Source organism: Rhea pennata, chromosome 1 (genome assembly GCF_028389875.1).
Source record: "Rhea pennata isolate bPtePen1 chromosome 1, bPtePen1.pri, whole genome shotgun sequence".
NCBI lineage: Eukaryota > Metazoa > Chordata > Aves > Rheiformes > Rheidae > Rhea > Rhea pennata.
In genome coordinates this window covers 62,542,159-62,565,099 of record NC_084663.1, presented here as the reverse complement: position 1 = coordinate 62,565,099, position 22,941 = coordinate 62,542,159, and the positions used below count along the sequence as shown (strand labels likewise).

Below are 22,941 nucleotides of genomic sequence, written 5' to 3'. Positions count from 1 at the left end.
CATGCAAACCCTATCAAAAACTGCCCCAGTACAGATGCCATCTCAGACACACACACAGGCAGGTGTCTCCCAGATATATATACACGTTCAGCAAGCGTTTCCCATTTACCTCCAGTCTGCCAGTGGCTGGGTCCCGGCCATGGACTCTGGGATGACAGTCGCGTGCTGGACAGATGTGTGGGTAGCAACTCCAGTCAGCTGCTGCCAGGCAGGAGGAAGCAGAATCTGCTGCGTGCCGCTGGGCCAGGCTTGCTGTGGACCAGAGGGAAAACTGGATCTTAGGAAGAATCCTCACACACTGAGCACAAGTGGTGGCCCACACTCAAGTGGGATTCCTAATAATGATCACGACAATTATAGTAATAATATCTAGCTCTCAGCTAACACTTTTCATTCTTAGATCCCAAATACTTTTAAGAAACCATAGCAAAAGCAGTAGAAGTTATCAATAGAGAACGCATAAAGCAGGGAAAACAGCCCCTGCCTTCCAAAACAGCAGCCATGTTTGAGGCTAACCTGGGAATGGGAGGCACTGAAAATGGTCTGCATTTCAACCCAAACATCAAACAGATTTGCACCTTTTAATTTGGACTCTTCAGATCAGTGCGGCTCTCTGGTCTCATCAGATGCCCTTTTTCCTTGCCACCCCAACAGAAGGTAAAGGGCTTTGGGAACTTAAAAGGAGAAAGAACTTTTCAGGGATCAGAAAGGAGAAAAAGGGAAGGCAAGGCTTGTGTGAGGAGAATAAAAAAGAGGAATTTGGGGTTACAAGAAGGGCGTATCAGTCACCAGGTGCTCCACAGGGGGAATGCCTTGCTGAATGGGTCAAGGGCATGCTTCCCACTGACCAGGAGTGCCCTGGTCAAAGCAGAGAGAAGCCCGTGCAAAGGTACACGTCACACGCTCTGTACACTGTCTGGCTTTTTCTAAGCTGGTGCCTCACTTACCAGGTGGCAATCTCTACTCTGTGCATCAAGCCATTGCTTTGCTATGTAACCATCCCTCCTGCTGCCCTGCCACAGGTGTGACTGAGGTCATCCTGTGCTGGTGGCTCCTTACAGGAGTCAGATAATCTTTTGCAACGTGAAGACATTCAGGTCTTTCAGAAGGAAACTCTGGCTGCTACATGCTGCCTGAAGCAGCCCCAGCAGCTTCTCACTGCCCGGGCCAGGAAACGCAGAGGCACTGACAACAACCCTTCTTAGACCCAGCTGGCATCACTATATCGGGTCCATATAAAGTTGTATAATCCCTGTAAAGAGGCTAAGTTTTAAAGATAAACTCCTCTTCCAGGCATGCATTTTCCCCCATCTCCATCCTCACAAGAATCCTGGGAACCCTCCCCTAACCTGTGGGTCCTCTGCAATCCCCCAGTAAAAAAAACTCTCCCCAGATCTGCTCCAAATTTTGATTGTCTTGTAATTTTCTGCATTGCTGAGTTAGATGAAAGGGCTGCTTTGGTGAGGCCCCTCAGCAACATCTGCAGAAGGAAAGCTGCAATGGATGGACAGTCACAGGGCTCCTGAGAGCTGCTCACAGCAGGAGCTACAACCATAGGCTGGTCACAGCAGCAGGAGGAGGAGGCAAAGAGGTGAAAGAATGAAAAATACCTTTTCCTTTTTTTAATAGCTTTGATTTAAAAGAGGCAACTAAATTATTTTTGCTCTCAGCCCCAGGAGACTACCTGGATTTACTCGTGAAGAAAACTGCTTCCTCTCTTTTCAGGAAAAGAACTGAACAAACCTAAGCTCCTTTCCCTATTGCAGGGCATAAATATCTATTCAGTGCCAGGGTCCGGGCAGAAATTCCTCACTTATTAGGTAAGGACCACTGAATCATTTAATCTGCAGGTAAGACTTGTCCGGGCTGATGCACTAGCACAGTGCACAGTGCTCACACACGGGAGGCTCGTGCCTGCAGACTCAATCTGTTCTCAGTTATTGCATTATTGTGAAACTGCGCAGCCATGGCTGAGCACAGGTCTAGCCCCTGGACTCTGGTGTGTCCCCAGTGTGACTGAGCTCCCATCTCCGATGTAAGGCAAGAACAACGAATGGAGTAAGTGTGTTTGTTCTGAAAAGCGGTGAAAGTACTGTTGGGAAGGAGCTAAAGTGAGGGGGGTTCAAGGCATTATTCAAGGAGGGGGTACAGTTCTGGGTCATGCTGCAGAAGCAATCAGGCCGGAAGAAAGCAGAGCTCTGTCCCTTTTGAAATCTGAAACAGCAGAGGTTTTAGTAAAGACAGGAATCAGTCTCCTTTCCTCTGTCTCTGCGCATACAGTATGTGGATATACTTGCATGGGAGGGTGAAAATGGATCCAGAGAAGTTATTTTTGCCACTTGCCTCGCACCTTGCAGACTGCTCATTTTGTCTCAATTTCCACATCACAGGGTGCAATATGCAGCTGACAGAGATGCTCAAAACACAGCCAAAGCCCCTGCCTTGGGCGCACTCCCTCCACTACCTGGAACGCCTTCCCTCTGCCCCACTTCCAGGACTCCCAACCCCATATAAAATACACAGAGAGAGCCCGTCTCTGGCTGCCAGTTGCTCCCTGCACTCGGATGTAGTAAGGCTTTGCCAGCTGCAGGAGCTATCCTGATGTGGGCAAGCACAAGGACCCCAGTCATTGGCTGGCTGGTGGAGAGGAGGCTGAAGGCACTGCACTGAGCTGTGAGCACCAAGAGTGTTATCACACCTGACTCACGTTCGGGGGCACAAGTAAGGCAGCTGGAAGGACAGAAGCAGGCTCGTAAGGGACAGTCCCTCTAGTAGTTGGAGCAATGGCAGAGTCCAGTCTGAACAGTATTAGATAAGCAGCCGTGCATGAGAAGAATAGCTCTCTACTGAAAGAGAGACACAAAGCTGTTCAGAGATCAGAAGAGACTACAATACATTACAAAAGAGCTATGTTTTTTTCATTCAGGAAACTGGAATTGGGTACAGATTTGTTTGTCAGACCAGCTGCTCAGCCCTAACTGAGTAAGGCCTGTAGACACCAGATGCCACCAGCACCAATCACAGTGCCTTACCACCAGAGTAGAAGTCAGTATTTCTCACTGTGCGACACAGACAAATATATCACCAGACAGACTGCCTCCCTTTTATTAAATCTAAAATAATGAAAAATCAAAAACACTTGCATAGTAACTATGCAAGTGAGGAGCATTTCTCAGAAACAGCTTAAATTCCCTTGTCAAAGTAACAATAAACAAAATGTTGATAGAAAGTACTAGGGGCCCATGAAACTGGAGACCATGTAAGAGGGACAGTACAGGAAATGGTAGCAAAGCTTCTCGTGAACACTCACTCCATCCAACCTGTCCAACCTAGACAAGGCATCCTGAGAAGAAAAAAGGAACTGTAGGTCCCAAGGTCTTTCAGGAGCCTGCTGTCCTCAAGGTGCATCTGATCTGACCCTCATCCCTTTAGCCCATGTTGCACAGCATGCCAAAAACACAAAAGTATATTTCTATGGCCCTCAGTAGGCCTGTCTTTCAAAATGGTAGATGCACGTAAAGTTACGTCACCTACTTCACCTGCCTACAGGATGACTTTTTGCACAAGCAACAGATGCTTGCGATTGTGCCTAGACAGATAGCTTCTCACTTTGAAACAGTTTTTGTTTCCCCTGCTTCTTTTCCTACCAAACAAGAGAGATGGCCTGTGTGGGATGTTATGACAGGCTTCAGCAGAGACAGACTCAGCATTGCAGCAGGCTTATGTCAAGGAGACAGCCCTCTAACAAAGACTCTTATTAGGAATGGGCAGGGCACATTAGCTAATGGAGATCATGCAGGCTGCAAGTTGTGTTTTGATTTGTCTTCACCAGATAAGCTGGGATGGCAGCTGGCAAAGAAAAGCAATTGCACCAGCCGTCAATGGCACATCTTACCCTGGCAATCCAACGTACAGTCTAAACCTTGAAGTCTGCTGGTACCTGAGTGTATGTGAACACTTCGGCGTTGAAGAGAGCATGACAGATCAAAATTAATCCTGAGTCAAAGGTGTGCATTTTTGACTTCTAGATCATCTTTTTGAGGCTGCACAACTTAATATTAAGTATACTTGTTTATTTGCTGTCAGAGACATTCCTGATATTGGCAGAACTACCAAGGCACCAACTGTTTAAAAACAGAAACTAAAACTCAGGAGGGGCAGATTCATTGAAACTGGCACTAGGAGGAATATACTATTCCTCCTTTCTGAGAATTTGGAGTTCCCCTTAAGGAAAGTGTATGTATCAGATGTATTCGTTCACATTTGGGGTTTTTCCAGAGGAAGTATCATGCATTTCCTGTGAGGGACTTTTGGGCAATTGTGCCAGAAGTGTGGCTGCCTAGGTGAGTTCCTTGGTTGCCTGACCCTCACCTCAGTCCCTCAGCATCTCTCTCATAACTTAAGTATAGAGGGAAACCTCATGAAGTGGAAGGGTGTAAATGCAAAGCATGAAAGGTATGTTCTAGCAGCATACAATTCACCAGCACAATTCCTGGACACAAACTGCTACAGAGAACATGAGTTCAGGAGGATTCAGCAAGGTTCTGGCTGATTCCTCCTCAGCAGAGGTTTGACATAACTTCCTCTGAGGTTTCCCACTGATTTCAGTGGAGGAGTAGGAGGAAAGAAGGTCTTTTTAGAGGCTTTTGCAACTTACATCTAGCCCCTGAGCTGAACTCGATGAACTAGGAGAGGGTTGGATATTTCACACAAAACTGGAGACCTTTATATGGCTGCCCAAGTCTCCAAACTGCACCACCAAAGACCCTCAGAGAAAGCTACCCTCCTCATCCTCCAGCTAAATAATGAAAAATACCTGTTCTGCTTGGTCTCTTCAGAGGTTATTACCTGTGCGAGGAGACCTGGCTGGATCTGAAGAGGCTGGGCCCCAGGAGCCTGAGTGACGATGGGAACGGCGTTCTCCATCCGAACCGAGTACCCAGCATGCTTCGAAGGAGAGGCTTGTAACCCTGTTCCATGAGTACAGAAAGTACAAAATTAGGCATCAACAGCACCTCCAAAAAAGGGGGTCTAGTTTTCAGACATGTCTAAGGCACTAGCTGATGTCCACTGAAACTGCAGTGTTCAGCACCTCTAAAAAAATTAGGTTCTGTGAGTCCCACATATTCCACACCAGCCCAAAGACATCCATCAGATGCTGGAAAACATGATGTATGCATGGGGGAGCAGAAAAGGTATTTTAAAAGATATTAACAAATTAACTGAGTTCATGTTTTTAGAGTCTCTCAAACCTGGTGGATACATCTCAATACAATACGTACAGGGAGAAAAGGAAGTGGGAGAGGGAACAGTTTGTCTTCCTGGATGCTCTCTGGTTTGACAACAGAAAATGTTTCTTGCCGGCTGAAAAATACTACCATGTGGGAATGGTCTCTTGTGATGAAAGTGGGACAGGAATCCAGAATTATGTATTCACTCTGCCTTGGCTTGGACAGATGATTTGTTCTTGTACAGCTTCTCAAGAGCCATATTAAAAAGGCTCTTATTAGAAAGCGTAAGCTAATGCACTCCGACTCTAATCATTGCAAGCATGCAGCAATACTTTTTGCTGGCATAAACAGGCAAAGCTGTTGTTTGCAACAGGGCGGTGCTGATGCAACTGTCATGATAAATGAGCACAAGTGTCTGTCGCAGGGCAAACTCTCATTCCCAACAGCTCCATAATCCCTGCTGCACTAACCTCCTGAGTCCCCTTTTTAACACCTGAATCATGGAGAAGGGATTAGCAAATTATTTACATATTGATTTCCAGTTGCTGGAGGGGGGAGGTAGTGTTTTCGTGTTTACCAAAATGAGGCAGAAGCTCCTCAAACTGTTCTGTTCAGGGTGGAGAGTGGCAGAAATCAAAACATCCTCCCTTCTCACTTTTTAGTGCCTGCCCGTTGTTTTACACCAGCCATGTCCAACCCATGGTGTAAAGGCAACATATTGCCCACAAAATCCTCTACTGTTGCAAATATTTCATCCCGTTGAGATCTAAGTAATCTGCAATGACCTCATTGCTGATATTTATTAGGCCAGTAATTTTATTTCTAGATGATCCACACTAAGGAAAGTTTGTTTGAAATCAGAGCTACATGAAACAGCACTGTGGAGGAGAACGGAGGCTGGCTGAGACCTTGTGGGGCTATCACATACCTTGGAAGCCTGGTGGGCAGACGATGAGAGCTTGCTGGAAGGGGTCGGGCCGGGCACAGATCTGCGCTGTTCCTGTCTGCAAGGGCATGCTCCGCTGGGCCACCGCAGCCATGGACGCCGCTGAGGGCTGGTAGAGTGCAGATTGGTAATTTAGTATGGAGACTTCAGGGTTGGTTAAGGAAATAGTGGCACTGGAGGAGGTGGGAGCCAGGTTGGTGGTCTAAAGGAATGATGGGAATTAAACAAAAACAAACAAAAAATGAGGGAGATGGGTAGGTTGGAAGAAGTGAAATCCAAACCCAAAGAAAAGTAAAATAGTATAAAATAAAATTAAAAAATCCAAATAAAAATCAGCAAACTAAAATAAACGAAGGGCAGAACAGGACACTGAGGAGCACAGAGGCAAGGGCAGCGACAGGGAAAGGAGCACCTTCTCCATGAGTAACTGCAGTTGTACGGTAACGCAGTGCCTCCAGCCACACAACACTACTGTGCACTGCTCAAGACGTGCAGGGCATTCTCCAAAGCAGAATTGTGTCCCCATTTATCCCCAAGTGGGCTTTGATTTGCAGAATATGGAAAACAGGTACAGGAAATGCTACCATCCCCAACGCAAGTTGTTGTTTTCCCCTCATGCACACAGCTCTAGAAGAAACTGGCATTTCAGAGGTAAAAGAAGCTCAGCACCTCCACCTCCTGCCAAACCTCACCCTAAGAGGGGAGACTCATTCTAACCTCTCCTCTACCTTGCACCTACGGCGGTTCACCTCCCTTGGATTACGTTTTGAACTTGAAGAAATCAGAAGGCATAGTATTAGGTAACAGTAATAATTTTAAAGTCCAAATTTTGCTTAGCTTAATGCTAAAACCACTCAGACTAGAAATTCTGGCAGGGGATGTTGCAAAGCCACAAAAATCAGCCCAGCTTTCTGCAAAACATTTAGAAATCTTAGGGTGACTTGCATTTTATTTGGACTGAGTCTAACAGCGATAGGGAAACAGCCCCTAAACAGCTTTGCTGCTGCTCTGTAAAAATACACCCTTAGCGTACATGGTCTAAGAGAGTAGGATCCAGCAAACCAGAGCCCACCTGTTTCATCCCTGCCACCCCTCCTGTCCAAACACAGCAGAAGCAATGCTGCTACATCAGACAACGCTTATCTCACGGTGAACGTATGAACAAGATCAAGGTGAGGCTGCAGGAGGCAGCAGGCTCAGCGTTACCTGCTGTCCTGTTGCTAGTGGGCAAGAGGGGTACTTGGGCTGCATTGCCACCATCACCCCCCCTCCCCCGCCCCGGATGCTACAGGGATGCATATTTCAGCCTCCTCCTCCTCCTCCCTCTGTGTAGAGGTAGAGAAGTGCAACCTGCTTCCTTGTACAACACACCAAATACCAACTTCACACACTGATACTCTCAGGAGTCACAGCTAGGGAAGGAGGCAAAACCTCAAGATTTTGCGCAGGCAGGGAGCACCCAAGAGCCAAGATGAGCGGTATGGTGAAGCGGATGGTGAAATGTTTGGAGCTTGTTCAAACTGAAACTCCCTTCCCAGACACGATTCTACCATTTCTTCTAGGAACACTGGTGGTACCAGCTCTGCTCACAAAACACGCCCCCCCCCCAGGAGAATTCAGAGATTACTCACTGACCTCCTTGTCATCATTGCTTTGCTAACGTAGAATCGTAACATGGTGAGTTGTGAGGAAACGAAAGCAAGTCTGCAATTCCTACTAGCAACTGTGGTACTAATGGTGCCTCAGCCCTGCCAGCTGGTGCCTAGGAGAGCGCGTAGCACAAATTTAGTCAGCGTGTCAGAGACAGTTAAGAATGGATACCAGTGTTTATAACCAATGCTCCATAACATTAAACCACGGCATATCTCTGTATGCAACTGTTTAATGAATTGTTCCAAAAGACCTTACGTAACTGCATGCACTGAAGGACTGAGTCATGAAGTCTGGATTTCTAAGTGACACAGGAACACTCTGTACATCTACACAGAGTCTTTTAGCTCCTTTGCTTCTGAAATACCAAGTGCCAACTTCACAGTGCCACTGGCAATCTCCAGAATGGATCTCCAGCAGCCCGTTCCAGAAAGGCTTAAATGATGGTAACTATTTCTTGTGCTTCAGCCTCCTAGAGGCCCATCCCTGGAGAGTTTCCTTCCACTATTGTAATACAGTGCCACAGTTAATGTTTTAGCCTGTTGGTCACACAAGATTTATCAGCACAGTAACTCCCAAAATCGAGGCATGTAAAACTAATACAGGAGTGCAAAGCACAACTACAAAGCCAGAGCCCACCAAGGCAGAGCACAATGTGTTGGAGCGGGCATCCGTGCACATCTGGTTGGGATAACGGGGTCCCCATGTCAACTGTGGCACCTGGAGTAAAACCAGTGAGAGAAAAGAATAATTATGGCCACTAAACTCATCTTTTCTGCTGATCTGTTACAGTACTACGTCTGCTATAGAAGGGTCTAAATTCTTTTTAGCTAATAGTAATTTGCAGAAGCTGTAAGATCTGAAATACTTCTGCGTGATCCACAGAATCAGTCCTGCTTGTTGCATTACGGGACTAATGAGCTTTTCCCCATAGCAACCTCCCAGGTAAGCAGGATTTATCACCCCCAGTGACAACATAAGCAGGGAAGAGAACATTTGACAATGACGCAGAAAGCCAGGAAAATACCACTTGCCTGAAGAAAAGAGAATGAGGAAGAGCTGAGGAAGCTCACGGGAAGCACTGACAGCAAGAAAATATCATCTTTTTTGCAGGCAGCTAAAATGAGGCGCTACCTTTGCATCTCACCTTCTAGGACCCACTGATGTGAACGTTTCGGGCACTGGCTGCATCTGATGATGCTCTTACCTGGTTGTGGACCGTGTTCAGCTGGTTGTTAAAGGTCATGGTCAAGTTGGTAGACGTGCTCGGAGCTACATGGGTGATGAATGGTGTCTTGCTCTGGTTCACGGTGTCATACATGTTCACCCGCCGCTTGCATATCTCCATGTTCTGGAAGCAGGACTTGACACTGTGCGAGGAAAGGGGTGACAAGTAAGGGAACCAGCCAATGAACAAAGTCAACAGTTCATCCGAGCGGCCCAACATTAGGCCTCAAAGGCAGGCTTGGCACCTTCTAGGCTCATAAGAGCTTTGCTATTTTATGTGCCTCTCTCTTAACCAGTGTTAGTCTCTGTTAACCAGCCCTAACCAATTAATTCTGGATTGAAAAGGGCCAAAGGGGTGCTAAGGGAACAATCAACTGATGCTTCCTTCTTTGGTGTATGTCTAAGGTGGTTTTAGAAGGTTTTGCAGGGAAGGGCTTTACTGGTTTTCATCACTGAAATAGCTGAAAAATCTTACTTGTTCCTTTTAAGAAGTAATTCACTGAGACCTTGATCCAGCAAAGTGGTTAAAACATTGTCCCTGTCTGACTGAGTACGTTCACAGATGCTTATCTTAAAGCACATGAGCTGTCCTGCTGCAGTTAATAGGACAATTTATACGCCAAAAGGTTATGCGAAATCAGATTCATCAACACCCTCAGGGAATCAGGTTCTGAGGTTATCTCAGACTGAGAATCAGCTCTTGGGGCAAAGACTATAGCCTCTCCCCCTACATAAAATTGCCTTTAAATGTTATTGATAGGGCAATGGAAATTTGGGGAAGTAGCATATTTTGTATTCTCAATAAAGCAAATGCTGCACTGCTACAGCACTCTAGGTGTCTGGTAGGTGGAACTGTCAGTATTTCATTTTTATAACTGGGATACCAAGGCATAAAGTAGTTTAAGAGATAATATCATAGTGATCTTCTGCAAAACTGTGTTTTTTTATAAAATCTCAATTCTCCAAAGTCTAAAAACCGATACAGATATTACCACTTTTTTTCCACAACTCACAACTTAGTTGTGAATGACAATTCGGAAAAGTATAAATTGATTTATTTTACTTCAACTATTCAAACCAAGAAAAGAGCAGTAAAAATCAAGTGTACATTTGTACACAAAATTTGCTTTGTAATGATCTAAGCTGCTAAAGGTAGGGCAAACGAAGACATCTTCACATCATATGACTTTGAAGGAAAAAAAACATCCCTTTTTGTTGTTAGTGCAGCAATCAACCTTATCTGTAACAGGAGGAACATGCTGATGGAACATGTTCATGTGATCAGTAGTGTTGGTCAGGAAGAAGGCCTAGATGTCCTTATCCTGGTCTTGCCTCTGACTCACACGATCATCTTTCCTGTCCTAGAGGTATTTTTGATTACTGTATCTGTTCAATAAGTATTTGTAAACAAGGGATACGCAAGATATTGTGCACAGGTTTCATTATGTGCATTCTTTCAAAGAATTGTGAAGTAGGCACAACTTGCATTACATTTAGAAACCTCAAACACTTGTATCAAGTGAATATACTATTGGATTGCCTTTTTCAGTCACATATGAATATAACCTCTCCCTACGAAAGGGGAAGTACTGGAAAGAGCATATATTCTGTACATGGTAAATCACACATGTTACCAAAAGATTTTATATAACAACATATAATCCCTGTTAATGTAATACTGTGTTCTCACTGAAAAAAAAAAAAAAAAAAAAAAAAAAAGGCATAGAGTGAAATAGAATGGAAAGAATGAGGAGTATGCAACAGTTTAAGATCCATGCAGTCAAATATGTGAAAAAAAGGAGTTTGCTGTTTGTTAGGAACCCAGCATTACAACTCCTTACGGGCTGCTCGAACTTACAGCCTCTCTGAAGCATGCCAGAACAGAAACTCCTTCCAGAAGCTCCATCTTCCATGCATTTTCACTTCCTCTGCTGCCTGATTTACCTTTAAGAGAGATTACAGCTCCCAGCATCTCTTGAGGCTTTGAAGTTTCTATACTCAAAACCACAAGCAATCACGGACAAAATTTCCATCAATCTGCCACACTGGCTGCAGCTTATTGTTCTCCGCTTCCAACACGGAGCAGCTACTAACGGTTACGTGCCCAGCTGGCACAACATTTAGCATTCAGGGACCTGGTGCTGAGTTTTTTATGTGAGTAAAATTCTCACTGATAGTGGCCTCAATGACATTTTCAGTCTTTCTGGAGCTTTGCCTGAGCAGCAACTAGTGAGAGCTTCAGAACTGAAGACCTGCTTACAGTTTGCTTCATTAGCAGAAATGTTCCTGATGGCAATGGATTATGCCACAAACCTCTCAAATCTTTCTCACCCAAGCAGTTGCTGCACATTAAGAGGGACTGTCACAAATTAAAAGCCTTTTGTATCTAATGCTAATACTGTCAGAAAACATTGTCATTTTTTATTTATGAATGGCTTTATATGAAACTTTTTCTCCGGTTAGCACAGCAATCTATCTCCCTTCTCGTCTGCATTGCTTTTATCGCTTGGTATCTATTTATAGATAACAACACTCAAAGATGTCTCTGCAGGGTAAGTCTGGGTCTAAACAGATCAAGCACCCACTACCTTCTAGTAAGCACCCGCTCTTGTCTTGTGATAAATGCAAGGAAAAGGCAGGTGCATCTCTTTCACGGATGGAAAACTACCTTAACTGAACTTCACACACCACAGGTAAAAGCACACGCATGGGCAGGAGAGCTGAGGCACAGGAACTTGCTGCTCTGCAGCACCCACACGAGCACCCACTAAGGTAGGTAAGCAGCCCCCATTTCACTTGCACCCGAGCTCCTCGTAGCCTTTTAATATCCATACGCATAGCACCAAGCGAGGTTCAGTACTGTGCTAGTAACTGTTCTGCTGATGAGGTCAAAGCTGCAGCAAAGCTAAAAACTGAACTCGTTTCCCTGTTGTCTGCTCCTGCAAAGCAGGCTGCTGCAGAGGAAGCGCTTCCCTTGAAAGGCAAGCAGCCCCAAATTGACCTCTGCAAGATGGGAAGGCTCTGGGAGGAAGGGTCGGCTCCCCTCGCAGATAAGGTTGATTATCACACTAACCAATCAGGACTATATTACTTTGAGATATACTGATACATTCAGCACTAATTGCATAATTTTGTCTGCATTTTAATGCAAACATATGTAATTATTGAATATTTACATAATGAATGTAGCACATTCTGCAGTGTTTTAAATGCCAAGCACCTACAACACAATTCTTACTGCCTTGGAGTTGGCAATCATCTGCTTTTTTTTTTTTTTTAACTAGAAAAAGATTAAAAGATTAAAATTCAGGGCTTAAACTTTTTAACAATACCCCTCAGATATGTCTGCTAGGTTTCAACCACAATCCACTTTCCCCTTCACACCCTAATTCAAAACCCAAGGGAAAGGAAAGCCACATACTGTGTGCTGTGAGGGAAATCAAGCAAGTGTGTCATGGTGACAAAAGGATGGTTCAGAGTTTCAATGGGTGTTATTCTCTTATCTGCATCTATCGTCAACATCTTCTTTAACAGATCTATAAACTCCCGCCGGTCTGCCTTTTCCACCAACATATCACTTCCTTCCAAATCTGTTGTCATATTCACCTAAAGGAGAGAGGACAAGGATGACAGCTAAAAGGGAAAAGCAGATGGTCAGGTCTCCAGCAAACTGTATTTACTCCTGGCTAGCGCACATGTCCTGCAAGCCTCCTTATCGAAAAGAGTAGTTGCTGAAGTCGCAGGGAAGACTCCAAGGCTTCTAGTCACACTGTCATCTGGCTTGTGCATGTCAGATCTCTAGACAGACTGTAAAGTGTTCAGCTTGCTTGGGTCAATGGCTAATGAAACACTTAGTCACCCTCCACTGAGGATGAACAGCTTCCATGTGGTAGCAGGCAAGCTCTGGCACTCAGTATATTTATCATATAAAAGACTGCAATCGGATACTTAATTATGTGTCCTGCAAGCAAAGAAAATATGTATAAACATAAATAAAAATTGTCAGTAAGTTTATAGAAAACATCTCTATTTAAGTATCAGGTGCCAGGAGAAAAACTTCATATTATTTCATCCACTTATTAAAATCTCTGCTGATCTCAGTCCTCCATTTCTGCATGCCTGCTAATGAATGCTACAATATCTGGACTTCCTTAACACAAACGCCAGGTAGGCAGCTGCCAGAATGGTTACACTGGAATTATTTCACAGCCATGAGGAATCCACACAAAAGCTAGTGCTGCTCCCTGCACTCCTAAATACTCACATTTCACAGACACCATGCTCTTTTAACAGGGTATATAATCTCAATGTTACCATTTTATGAATGGAGATACTAAAGTACAGAGAAGTTGAGCACAAAAATAGGACACACTGGGAAATCATGTAACGAAACACCCCTTTGCTGGTGTTGCCCAAAAGCGTATGAAGCATTCTTGATGGTTACTCACCAGTGCTCTTACCTGTGCCATATCATCCAAACAGTTGAAAATATACTTCCTTGCTTCCTTCGACTTAATCCCCGTCTCTGCCTCATGATCATCTGGTGTCTGCTCAGAACAGGAAAAAGGCATTGAGCAGACCCACCCTGCAACCAGCTATGGGTATTCCACCAGCTCCAGCCCGTGTCCCACTCTGCACTCACCTGACTACTGTGTGTCTCTTGCCTGAACAGACAGCCTAAGTACCATCTCTACCATGTTTGGGACATACTGTGACACAAAAGGTGTCATATAAAGTGTTTTATCTCTCCTTTTTCACTTCAGAGCATCCTCCCAAGTATAGTGAGTGTCCCAAGAGGCTCATACACCACCCTACTTTGAGACCTGGCATCTCATCCTTGCAGCCAGAAGCCCAATGGACTCTGTCCTTGGAGACTCGCTGCTGAATGCAGCCCAACATGCTGCTACAAGTAAGTCAATGCCCATTTGCATTACTAGCTGTTTTGACTGTTAAGAGTAAAATGTAAAATGTCTTTTTTTTCTTTTTCTTTTTCTTTTTCTCTTTCTTTTCTTTTTTTTTTTTTAATAATGTGGTACATATCGCAGCGAAGTCTGCCTAGCGCAGGTTTCATTTACGTTACCCATCACTTCACCGACTACTTAGGGGAGATTTCCAGGATAACTCTGGACTTAAATTTCCCACAAGGAGGTATCAAGTGAGGTAAGCTAACGGTTGCAGACTTCTGTTATGGCAGTTTTACCTCCAGATATACCCACTCCAAGGCCTGTGCTACACTGCAAAATGTAGCAACCCTGCTCTGAGGTGAACTGGATGCCTCCCCACTTCCAACAAAAAATTGCGAGGTAAAGTAAACAAGGGAATGTCTTCCTACCTTCAGCCTCCACAAAGGATACGGTGAGTCTGTATCCCTGTTGAAAAACCTTGTAGTCTTTGTCCCTGCACTTAACAAATACTCTGCTGGTAAGCCCTGTGTCTGTGAAATATAGCGGATCTGTAAGAGAAGGATGAGAGGTCACTGTTCAGCCTGTGAAGATCTCTGGAGGTCTTCCTTGAAGAAGGGCAGGAGGCATTTAAAACAATAGAGCAAAGAAAGAAAGAGAAAACGTAGCACACAGTCAGACTTCACCCAAAAAAGAAAAAAAAAAAGAAAAACAAACACTAAAAGACATGTCAGGAAAGAAAATTCCCATATGGCATTTCTCCGTTTATTATATACATCTACAGAAACTTACCCTTGCAATATTCTCTCACAAAGTCTATGGCTAAAGCGAGGAAAGCCCTTAGATTTTGGAGGTCAAAGAAGACGACTAACCCAGAGATTGTAACGTATTTTTCACTGTCTTGCACATACTCTTCTCCAGGAGGTAATTTCAATACTTTGATATTATTTGCACTTAGCTTCTGTTATTTTTCTTTCCCAGCTGAGAGCACTGCCTCTTTTAGGGGCAGTTTGAAGTTTAAAACAGAAAACTATGAAGTGAGTATCTTTGAACTTAGATAAAAAATATATTCAAACAAATCGATAACCTCACAGTGTGTGAAGTACTTTATCTCCATTGCTTGGAGCTACTTCCATGGATTTGACCTGGCTGGTATTCGCACAACTCGAAGATGCTACACATAGTTTTCCAAGATCTCAGACTTAAATTTATTTATTCAAAGCAGAAAAGGTATGTGATTACATAATTAAAGTCTGACATAACACATGCCTGGGGTGGCAAATGAAACCTTTGCACTGGCATTTCCTGACTTCTGAATGCTTCACTCTGTAAAACTTAATATTCCTCTACTGTAGGAAGTTCTACAGAAGAATGCGAAGCATTTTTTGAAAGAAAAGACAGAGAGGAGTGAAAAAACCAAGCAGCTGTGTTTTCAAAGACTTCAAAACACTTACAACCCTAGCTCGCTCAGAGTGCCTTGCTTGGCTCTGCAGCTACCTAGGTCGAGGGGAGCCCGTGCACCTTAGAAGCTCCAGAGCCTTCCTGCCACCCGGCGTCAGGGCTGCAAAGCAACACAGGCTGCAGTGACAGGCCAGGCTCAACCCCTGCCCACCTTCCAGCTCCCTGGGGAGCCCTCATGGTACCTTACCAGAGGAAACTTTGTGCTGTGTAGTAAGCTGCGTAGTACATACGGTGATTTCTTTTTCAGCTGTGTGCTTTATGAGTTTTTGGGGGGAGGAGAAAGACATCTACTCTTCGTGCTTGGTATGTGATTGAAATTTCAAAGACTTGCAAGCTTTTCAGCTATGTCTGACTTCCTTTGGAATTGCTAATGGCACTGCTCCTTACTGAGGGTTATTTCCTTGCCAAATCTCACCTTTTAAATAGTATTTTTCAGTCAGAGCTTTAAAAAGAAGAGTTGAAGAAACATTTTCATATATGAGAAACTTATTTATTTATTACCATGCCTCTTTTTTTTTTTTTTTTAATTTTCCAATACGAAAAATATCCCTTTCAGGCCACATTTGCAGATAGTTAAGGTGGTCTGTAAAAAGATTATTAGACTGGAAACCATTCTGCAGCCTTGACTCTAGAAGCCACTGCATTATCTGTTTTAGAACAACAAGAGGAGCACAAAAGTCTATAGGGAGAGAACCACGACAGCTTATATTAACTAGAACACTGCACCACTGTGAACATTCACTTTCTTGTCATTGCTTTTACTATATACCCTCATAAAAGGGATTGTGAAATGCAGTAGAGTTCATGCAGTCTAACAAATAAACCTTTATTTAATACTTGCTGTTACAGTAGAGAAAGGATGTCTGCTCTGTTCAATGACCAGATATGTACAGAGCTCTCTAGTCAACAGGTACGTTTACTCTTGATTGAGAGTTCATTTAGGCGGTCAGTTCCTAAAAGTCATCGTACTAAATAGCCAGGTCATCGTACTAAATAGTTTATTGGTTACCTAGAATATGACAGGTGGATAATGAAAAAAGTTGATGTAAGAGGGTAAAAATCATACGCAAATATCTCCTGTTAGCAAAAGATAAAGAGTTGTTCATTCTGACACAAGAAAAAAAAAATCTGTGCTCTTATCAATATCCGGGGCAATGTCTGTACCAACCTGATCATACTCTGAAGCTCCAGGGTATAAAGGCCAACCCAAGAACAGCTCTGCAATGACACATCCCAACGACCACATATCGATTGCTTCACAAAATGGTAAACCGAGGATGATTTCAGGGGCTCTGCAAAGGAAGAGGTAAAGAGCATTAGCAACCAGAGCAGACCCACTCAGCTGGCATAAACACATCCATGGAAAGAGCTACACTTAGGAAGCTGCCGGCTGTGAACAAATGTTACTGCTCCTGTAGGGTCTAGGGCTCCACTGGCTGCCAGCAAGGTATCTATTAACCAAGCATTAGTTAATCAACATTTATCTTTGTAGAAGAGTCCTCTAGCATCATTCAGTCAAATGGCAGTCCTACTGAGGTCCTACATTGCACAAAGGAGAGAACTTCTGCTTTCTTCAGCTGACAGATGGAAAAGTGAGGCACAAAAAAGCATGTCACACATTCAAGGTCACCCAACAAGGATTCCCACTTGAGGCTCTCACACCTACATCCTTGTCCTGGTATGGAACCAGGCCACTTCTCACATCTACCATTCGCAGCGCTTGGAGGGTCTGACAAACAAGTCAGATATCAAAAAATCATTGTAGGATTGGTATTAAATTATTACTAACTTTTTACACAAATGAGTGTAATGATAAAACAGAGAAATAACGTAACTAGATCTATCAGATCTAAGTCAGGAGCAAGCAACCAAGAAATATCCACTTCCAAATCTGTTCTAGACATCTGATTAGATTTCCCCTCCCTTTTCAGCTGCAACAGGCAAAAAGTGACAGCACTCCTGCTATATATTTACTGTGTGCTTCAGAAGATGCCCACTGCAGCATGCCTGTTCAGTGTGTGGCAGTGTTAGCCCTGCTAAGGAAACAGAGGATGACAGAAAGACTGAACCTTTGGTGAACGTGTGAAAGGGCTGTTCACGAGGAACGGCCTCATGTGGAAGGAGCCACCGCCTCTGCCCGCTCCTAAACACTCTTCTGGGTCACTACTCTAGTAGCTGCTTCTTTGCAGCAGGCACAACGCTTTTCCTGATTTAACTACAATGATCTTTGCATTAAAGTGGAGAATAAGGAAGAACGGTCCCCTAATTCACACCTTCACGTGACCTCAAGGTGAGGTTCATTTCGCCTTTCAGATAGGTAAAAGCTGATCTCAAATCTCAGGTACCTAGACTTTGCAGCCAGTGGAGAGAGAGAAAAACTTCCCAATGGCAGATTTGCCCCACTTGTTTTGGGACACTTTGAATCTTTCTTCACCAATGCTGAAGAGGCCTAAAAGGCTAGGTTACGCAAGCTGCCCACACTGCAACGGCCAAGATGGGCTGAGATAAATCCTGCCCTTGGTGCTAAATACTCTGCATTTCAAAGCAACTTTTATCTAGAAGAATTGGAAGTATTTTACAAATACTGAAAACTCATTATTGCAACCCGTCTCCATGCACACTCCTTACTTTTCCCACACCAGCCCAGACTTCCATGTGCAGTTAAGTACTATAATTCCCATTTTACAAAAGGAAAAACCTTGAGGCTTGTTATTACAGATCTTGCAAAACTTTCTTCTAAAGCCCCACCTTCTGCAGTCAGGTGATGTATTATATAAAGAATAACTTACTTTCCCCAAACCTCTAACTATAAAAAACGAAAAAAAAAAAAACCACCCAGAAGACAAATAAAAGAAAGAAAAGTTCATTGCTTTTAAACTTTCACCATTTTAAAAACAGCCTAATGACTTCTAGGGCCCTGATGCATATTTTGGAAATGCCTGAGATTGACTATTAGGCAAAGCAAGTGCCACTGTCCAAAGCTGGAAATAGGACTCATGGCTCCCAGTTTTCCATCTGCCATCAGGATGAGATCTGACACCAGTGAGATCATACTACCAATCACAGTGGAAAATATTATGTTTTAATCACACCATTACATAGTCATGTGAAGACAAGTCTTTAGCCAAACGAAACGCGTATTTTTTTCCAAAAAAGCAAGCAAATGCCCTGTAACAAGAATCCAAACCCACCTCCAGCTCACAAACTTCCCTAAATGTGGGTGGACTTGTAATGAGAGAAGCCAAAAACTACCTGTTCTCAAGCCAGCAACTCGGAATGTAAAAATTAAGGGAAATTCAGGGATTGTAACCACATTATGCTTTGTGCCATTCCCACATAAAATATGCCAGAAACTAAATTAAAAAGCAGCTTCCTTTACCTCTTCTAGTTTCATCTGTGAGTGTGATTCTATACCCCACAGTCCCTTTGCCCGTCATCACAAACTTTTCATCACTGCTAAAATCAATCTCTGCTTAGGAACAAGGGGTTAATTTTCCTCCTCTCCTTCCCATTCTGTCATCCCTGTACACTAGTCGACACCTAGACAAAATGCAGAGAGAAAAAGACAGCTATGGTGACCTGAATCTCATTACTATGTAAATCCAGCATTCAAAGCCATCTGCCTCTCCCTGCCTGCCTTCCTCACTGCGAACGAAATGTCCCTGGTCACTAATGAGACCTCAGCCTTGAGTCCGCCTGAACTTGAAATCCCTCCCACGAACTCAAGTGGAGGGAACGGAGGAGTGGGCCATTGGTGGGATTTTCCTGATGTGATGTTTTCTAGAAACCTCCTTGTTCATAAAACTCACTTCTCTTGCTGTCATATACAGTACCGAGCTTCTCCCTTCTCTCCCCACACTTATGCTGGCAACACCTCCAGCCCCCCGCAAGAAGGGATGACCGCAAATTACAACATTTCTAATTCTTTTAATCATGAATCTTAGCCTGTCCAGTGTGTTTTCTCTTCATAAAGTTCTACCTTCTGGAGTACAGCAATTACGTGAGAATTTCTTTTTCATCTAAAAAAAGAAGTTTTGAACCTTTAGTGTTGCAAAAGAAAGCACATAACCTATGTCCACATCATTCAGACACCTATAAGGCAACTAAAGAGAATGCCATTCATTATTTTAAATGAGATTTATCACTGTGGGGAGGGGGAAGTGTTTACCTTTCTTAAAGCTGGTATTCACTACACTATATATCAAGCTTAAACATCAGTTGCAATCTTTGCTCACCCAGAAGAGTGCCAGTTCCCATGACATTTTTGGAACGGCAATGAGAATCCCTACGCAAGCAGGGCCAGAGGTAAATAATATGATGCCTCATACCACAGCAAGCCTTTCCCGGGACTTTCTCATAGCCCTGCCTTCAACATAGCACTGGTCTCCTCCAAGGAAAGGGAGAGGCGCTAAGACAAAGACCCGTTCAACGTAATTAATCGGTCATTAAAAGAGAGCTATGGGTAATGTGTACCACTCGGCTTCCCAGTTTTGCGGTTTCAGCTAGCTCCTGTTTGTCACGTGTAAGACAGAACTGGGATCACCCTAGCAGGCAGCAGAAATGCTGCCTGGCCCAGCAGCTCTCTGCTAAAGGCTAATACCAAGCCTTTTGGAGGGAGATGCTACAAATTCAGTATTGGAACAACTTGTCCATTGATAACATGACCTCCTTCGGGAAGACATTGTTTTATATGCTAATTTATGGATCCATATTCATAGAGATACCTTCTTCACGTGTACCTTTAACACACACAACTCCTTTTCTTAATGTGTGCACTTGTCAGCTTTCTAGGACATGGTGAGATCTTGACTTCAATCATACATGGTAGCATGCAGTTCCACAGACATCCTATTGCTTTAAATAACCATTTAAGTCAGTTGTTTAAAACCTAATTTCCCCTTAGTAAATTTAAATTCAGCATCTTTCGAATCACATTTCCATGGACAAGGCAAAAGGTGAAAACTGAGGAAGTAGGATCACCTTTCCTTTTAGCACAAGTTATTTTCATATATCTGTCACGTTTTCTCCTCCTGTTGTTCTTTCTGAATGAAACAGCTTCTGCCTTCTCATTTTTCCATCCTGTGGATGTTTCGAACCATTTTCACTGTCTGATTCTAAAACTCCTATTCTTGACATGACTGTTTAGAGACAGGTTGAATAGAATAAGAAACAATGTTGAACACGAAGATATTCCCCAGACTTATTTTATAGCATTTGCGGAATGATTTTGCATTCCAGTCTTCTCTGAACCTAATATTTTGTTTGCTTTTAGAGTGACACTACGCATTTCAGCAGATGTTTTATCTGAGAGATCCTTTGAGGTGCACAGTTCTTTCTCCAGAGGAGCTGTAGTTAATTTAGAACACAGAATTATGTAGAAATAGTCTGTTTTTCGTCTTTCAATGTTTACTGCCTTCCACTATTACATTGATCTGGCATAATATTGTCTATAATCCAGATCAAGTCCCTTAAATATTCTTCTCTGTTTTCTGCAGCCTAAGCTAAGTAATTCTGTGGTGTCTGCACACTTAAGCATTTCACTGTTGGTCTACCACTTTTTACAGATAATTAATACATTAAGTATCTGTCCTAAAATGTGGATGTAGGCCATTCCACAACTGACCCTTTACTCCTAAAAGTACTCAGATTTAGCTCAGCCTCTCTAAGAATGCTATAATTTTCGTTTTCCAAAGGGAAAGAAAGTATTTTCAGGTCTTCACCAATTCTTATGTGGGATTTCTCTATTCTGAAACTGGTAAAGCTCTATAACAGGGTAAAACACTCTATTAAAGTGTGCACATCGGTGTATTGTAATTATAAATCCAAAGGACAACTCACATGGCAACAGGTTCTCCTGGAATAGCACTGTGTGGTTTATGCTGTTTTCAACAAATATCTCCACAGCTGCCCAGCAAGGAGTTTTATCTTGATAGTACTATTTGTTTTAACACAGATTTACCAAACCTTCTGATTTTGGTGGTGATCAAGTTGGTTCCAAGCCACACAACAGCAGCTTGCTACCTCCGGTTGTGCAGGAAATGTGAATGTACCACTCACATTTACCATTCTTGGCCAGTTTTTGACAGTGCCTCTGAAACACTCGCAGAACAGTAATTTCAACTTCCAACATTAGAATACAAGAAGGGAAAACAAAAAACTTCAACCTCCCAACGTTCCCCTCCCACAAGCTACCTTGGACATCTTTCAAGGGGAGGCACTCCCATCCTGCACACAGAGGTACAGTCTGGTTTGTAGCTCACACAAATCTCATCACTACAGACAGAAGATTTCAAAATCACTTGCGACCAGCCTGGGAGAGATCCAACACCCCAGCCAAAAGGGCCCCAAAGGGGGATCTCTAGGAGAGAGGTAGCCCACCCTCACTTTCCACATCTCCTATCCCTGCCCCATGCTGAATTACCAGCAAAAGGTGACCTGTGGCATGGCTCAGCGTTGAGTCCTTCTGCAAATGCCCCATCACCCTGGACCTAAGCCCGAGGCTGGTGAGCTGCTGGGGCTGGCATGGGACTACTTGTGGCGGTGGCAAAGGAGTCTTCATGCTGGCAGTGCTTGTGGGCCCCAAGGCACAAGTGCCATCTCATCATTTACTTGCATCTCACATCTGACCCATCCTGCTTTTAGGCCTGCTGCTGGCAGAGTATTTACTTTAGCAACCCTGCTTTGTGGCAGGGTAATTTCATTGTCTGGTGTTTCTGTCAGGAAAATTAATTACCAGTCTAGCTCCCTGGCTTTTTCACCCACACATCACAGGGCATTAAAAAAAACACCCCCCCCCCCAAAAAAAAAATCATTTCCACTGACTTTTTGGAGAGCTCAGCTCTTTCTGAATAATGAAATTCCCTTGCAGACTGCTGCCTCGGGGGTAACGTACCATCTTTGGTAAGGTCCCACAGGTAAGCACGACTGTCTCAGCATAGTTCTTCGCTGACACATATACACACCAGACAAAAATATCATTCAAAACTTGACACTTGCTGGCACCTTCAGTTCAGACTATGCCTTCCTCTAGCCTCCAGCGTGATGTTTCTAGAAGAAGGCTGCAGGCAGCTGCAGGTAGTACAGTCAGATCTACAGTGCTGCTGTTTGCTGTGCTGATACACGCAGCTGCCCCTCGTGTACCTGCTAGGTACACCTGCCAATGCCTGTACTGCTAAAACCAGAAGCTTTCATATTGCCATCCAAAAAATCCCAGAAAGAAACAGACAGGCATGAGGCTGATCTATCAGCCCAACGGGGCATGTGCCGATCAAAAGCATGTGCAGGGTTCGCTTTTCTGGGAGTCAGTCAGTAGATGCGAGGGTGCTCACTCTCTGACAGCCAGAAAACCCAAGCAAACCAACCTAAAATAGTGGTAGGACCAAAAACAACATACACACACATACGGCTACCACAAAAAACCAACCAAACAAACAAACAAAAAAACCCAACGCTGAGCAGTGCACATGCTGATGACCTCTGGGAATGGCAGATCACAAAGGACCATAACCTGTTCCCAGCTTGCCAC

The 22,941-nt window shown here is 43.8% G+C and overlaps 1 protein-coding gene across 4 annotated transcripts in view; it reads right to left on the bottom strand.

Annotated features, from left to right (window-relative positions):
- The window catches only part of HIPK2 (homeodomain interacting protein kinase 2), a 134,423-nt gene that overhangs the window by 18,572 nt on the left and 92,910 nt on the right, over positions 1-22,941 (bottom strand). The window contains exons 3-10 of one of the 4 annotated variants that reach the window (XM_062589596.1): positions 16,585-16,708; positions 14,387-14,506; positions 13,503-13,601; positions 12,476-12,660; positions 9,035-9,197; positions 6,160-6,379; positions 4,849-4,970; positions 110-252 (exon numbers count right to left, since the gene is read on the bottom strand). In XM_062589596.1, coding sequence (XP_062445580.1) covers positions 110-252; positions 4,849-4,970; positions 6,160-6,379; positions 9,035-9,197; positions 12,476-12,660; positions 13,503-13,601; positions 14,387-14,506; positions 16,585-16,708 — 1,176 coding nt within the window. The remainder of the gene's footprint in view (positions 1-109; positions 253-4,848; positions 4,971-6,159; positions 6,380-9,034; positions 9,198-12,475; positions 12,661-13,502; positions 13,602-14,386; positions 14,507-16,584; positions 16,709-22,941) is intronic. The other 3 variants (XM_062589614.1, XM_062589604.1, XM_062589624.1) reach the window with 3 other exon arrangements.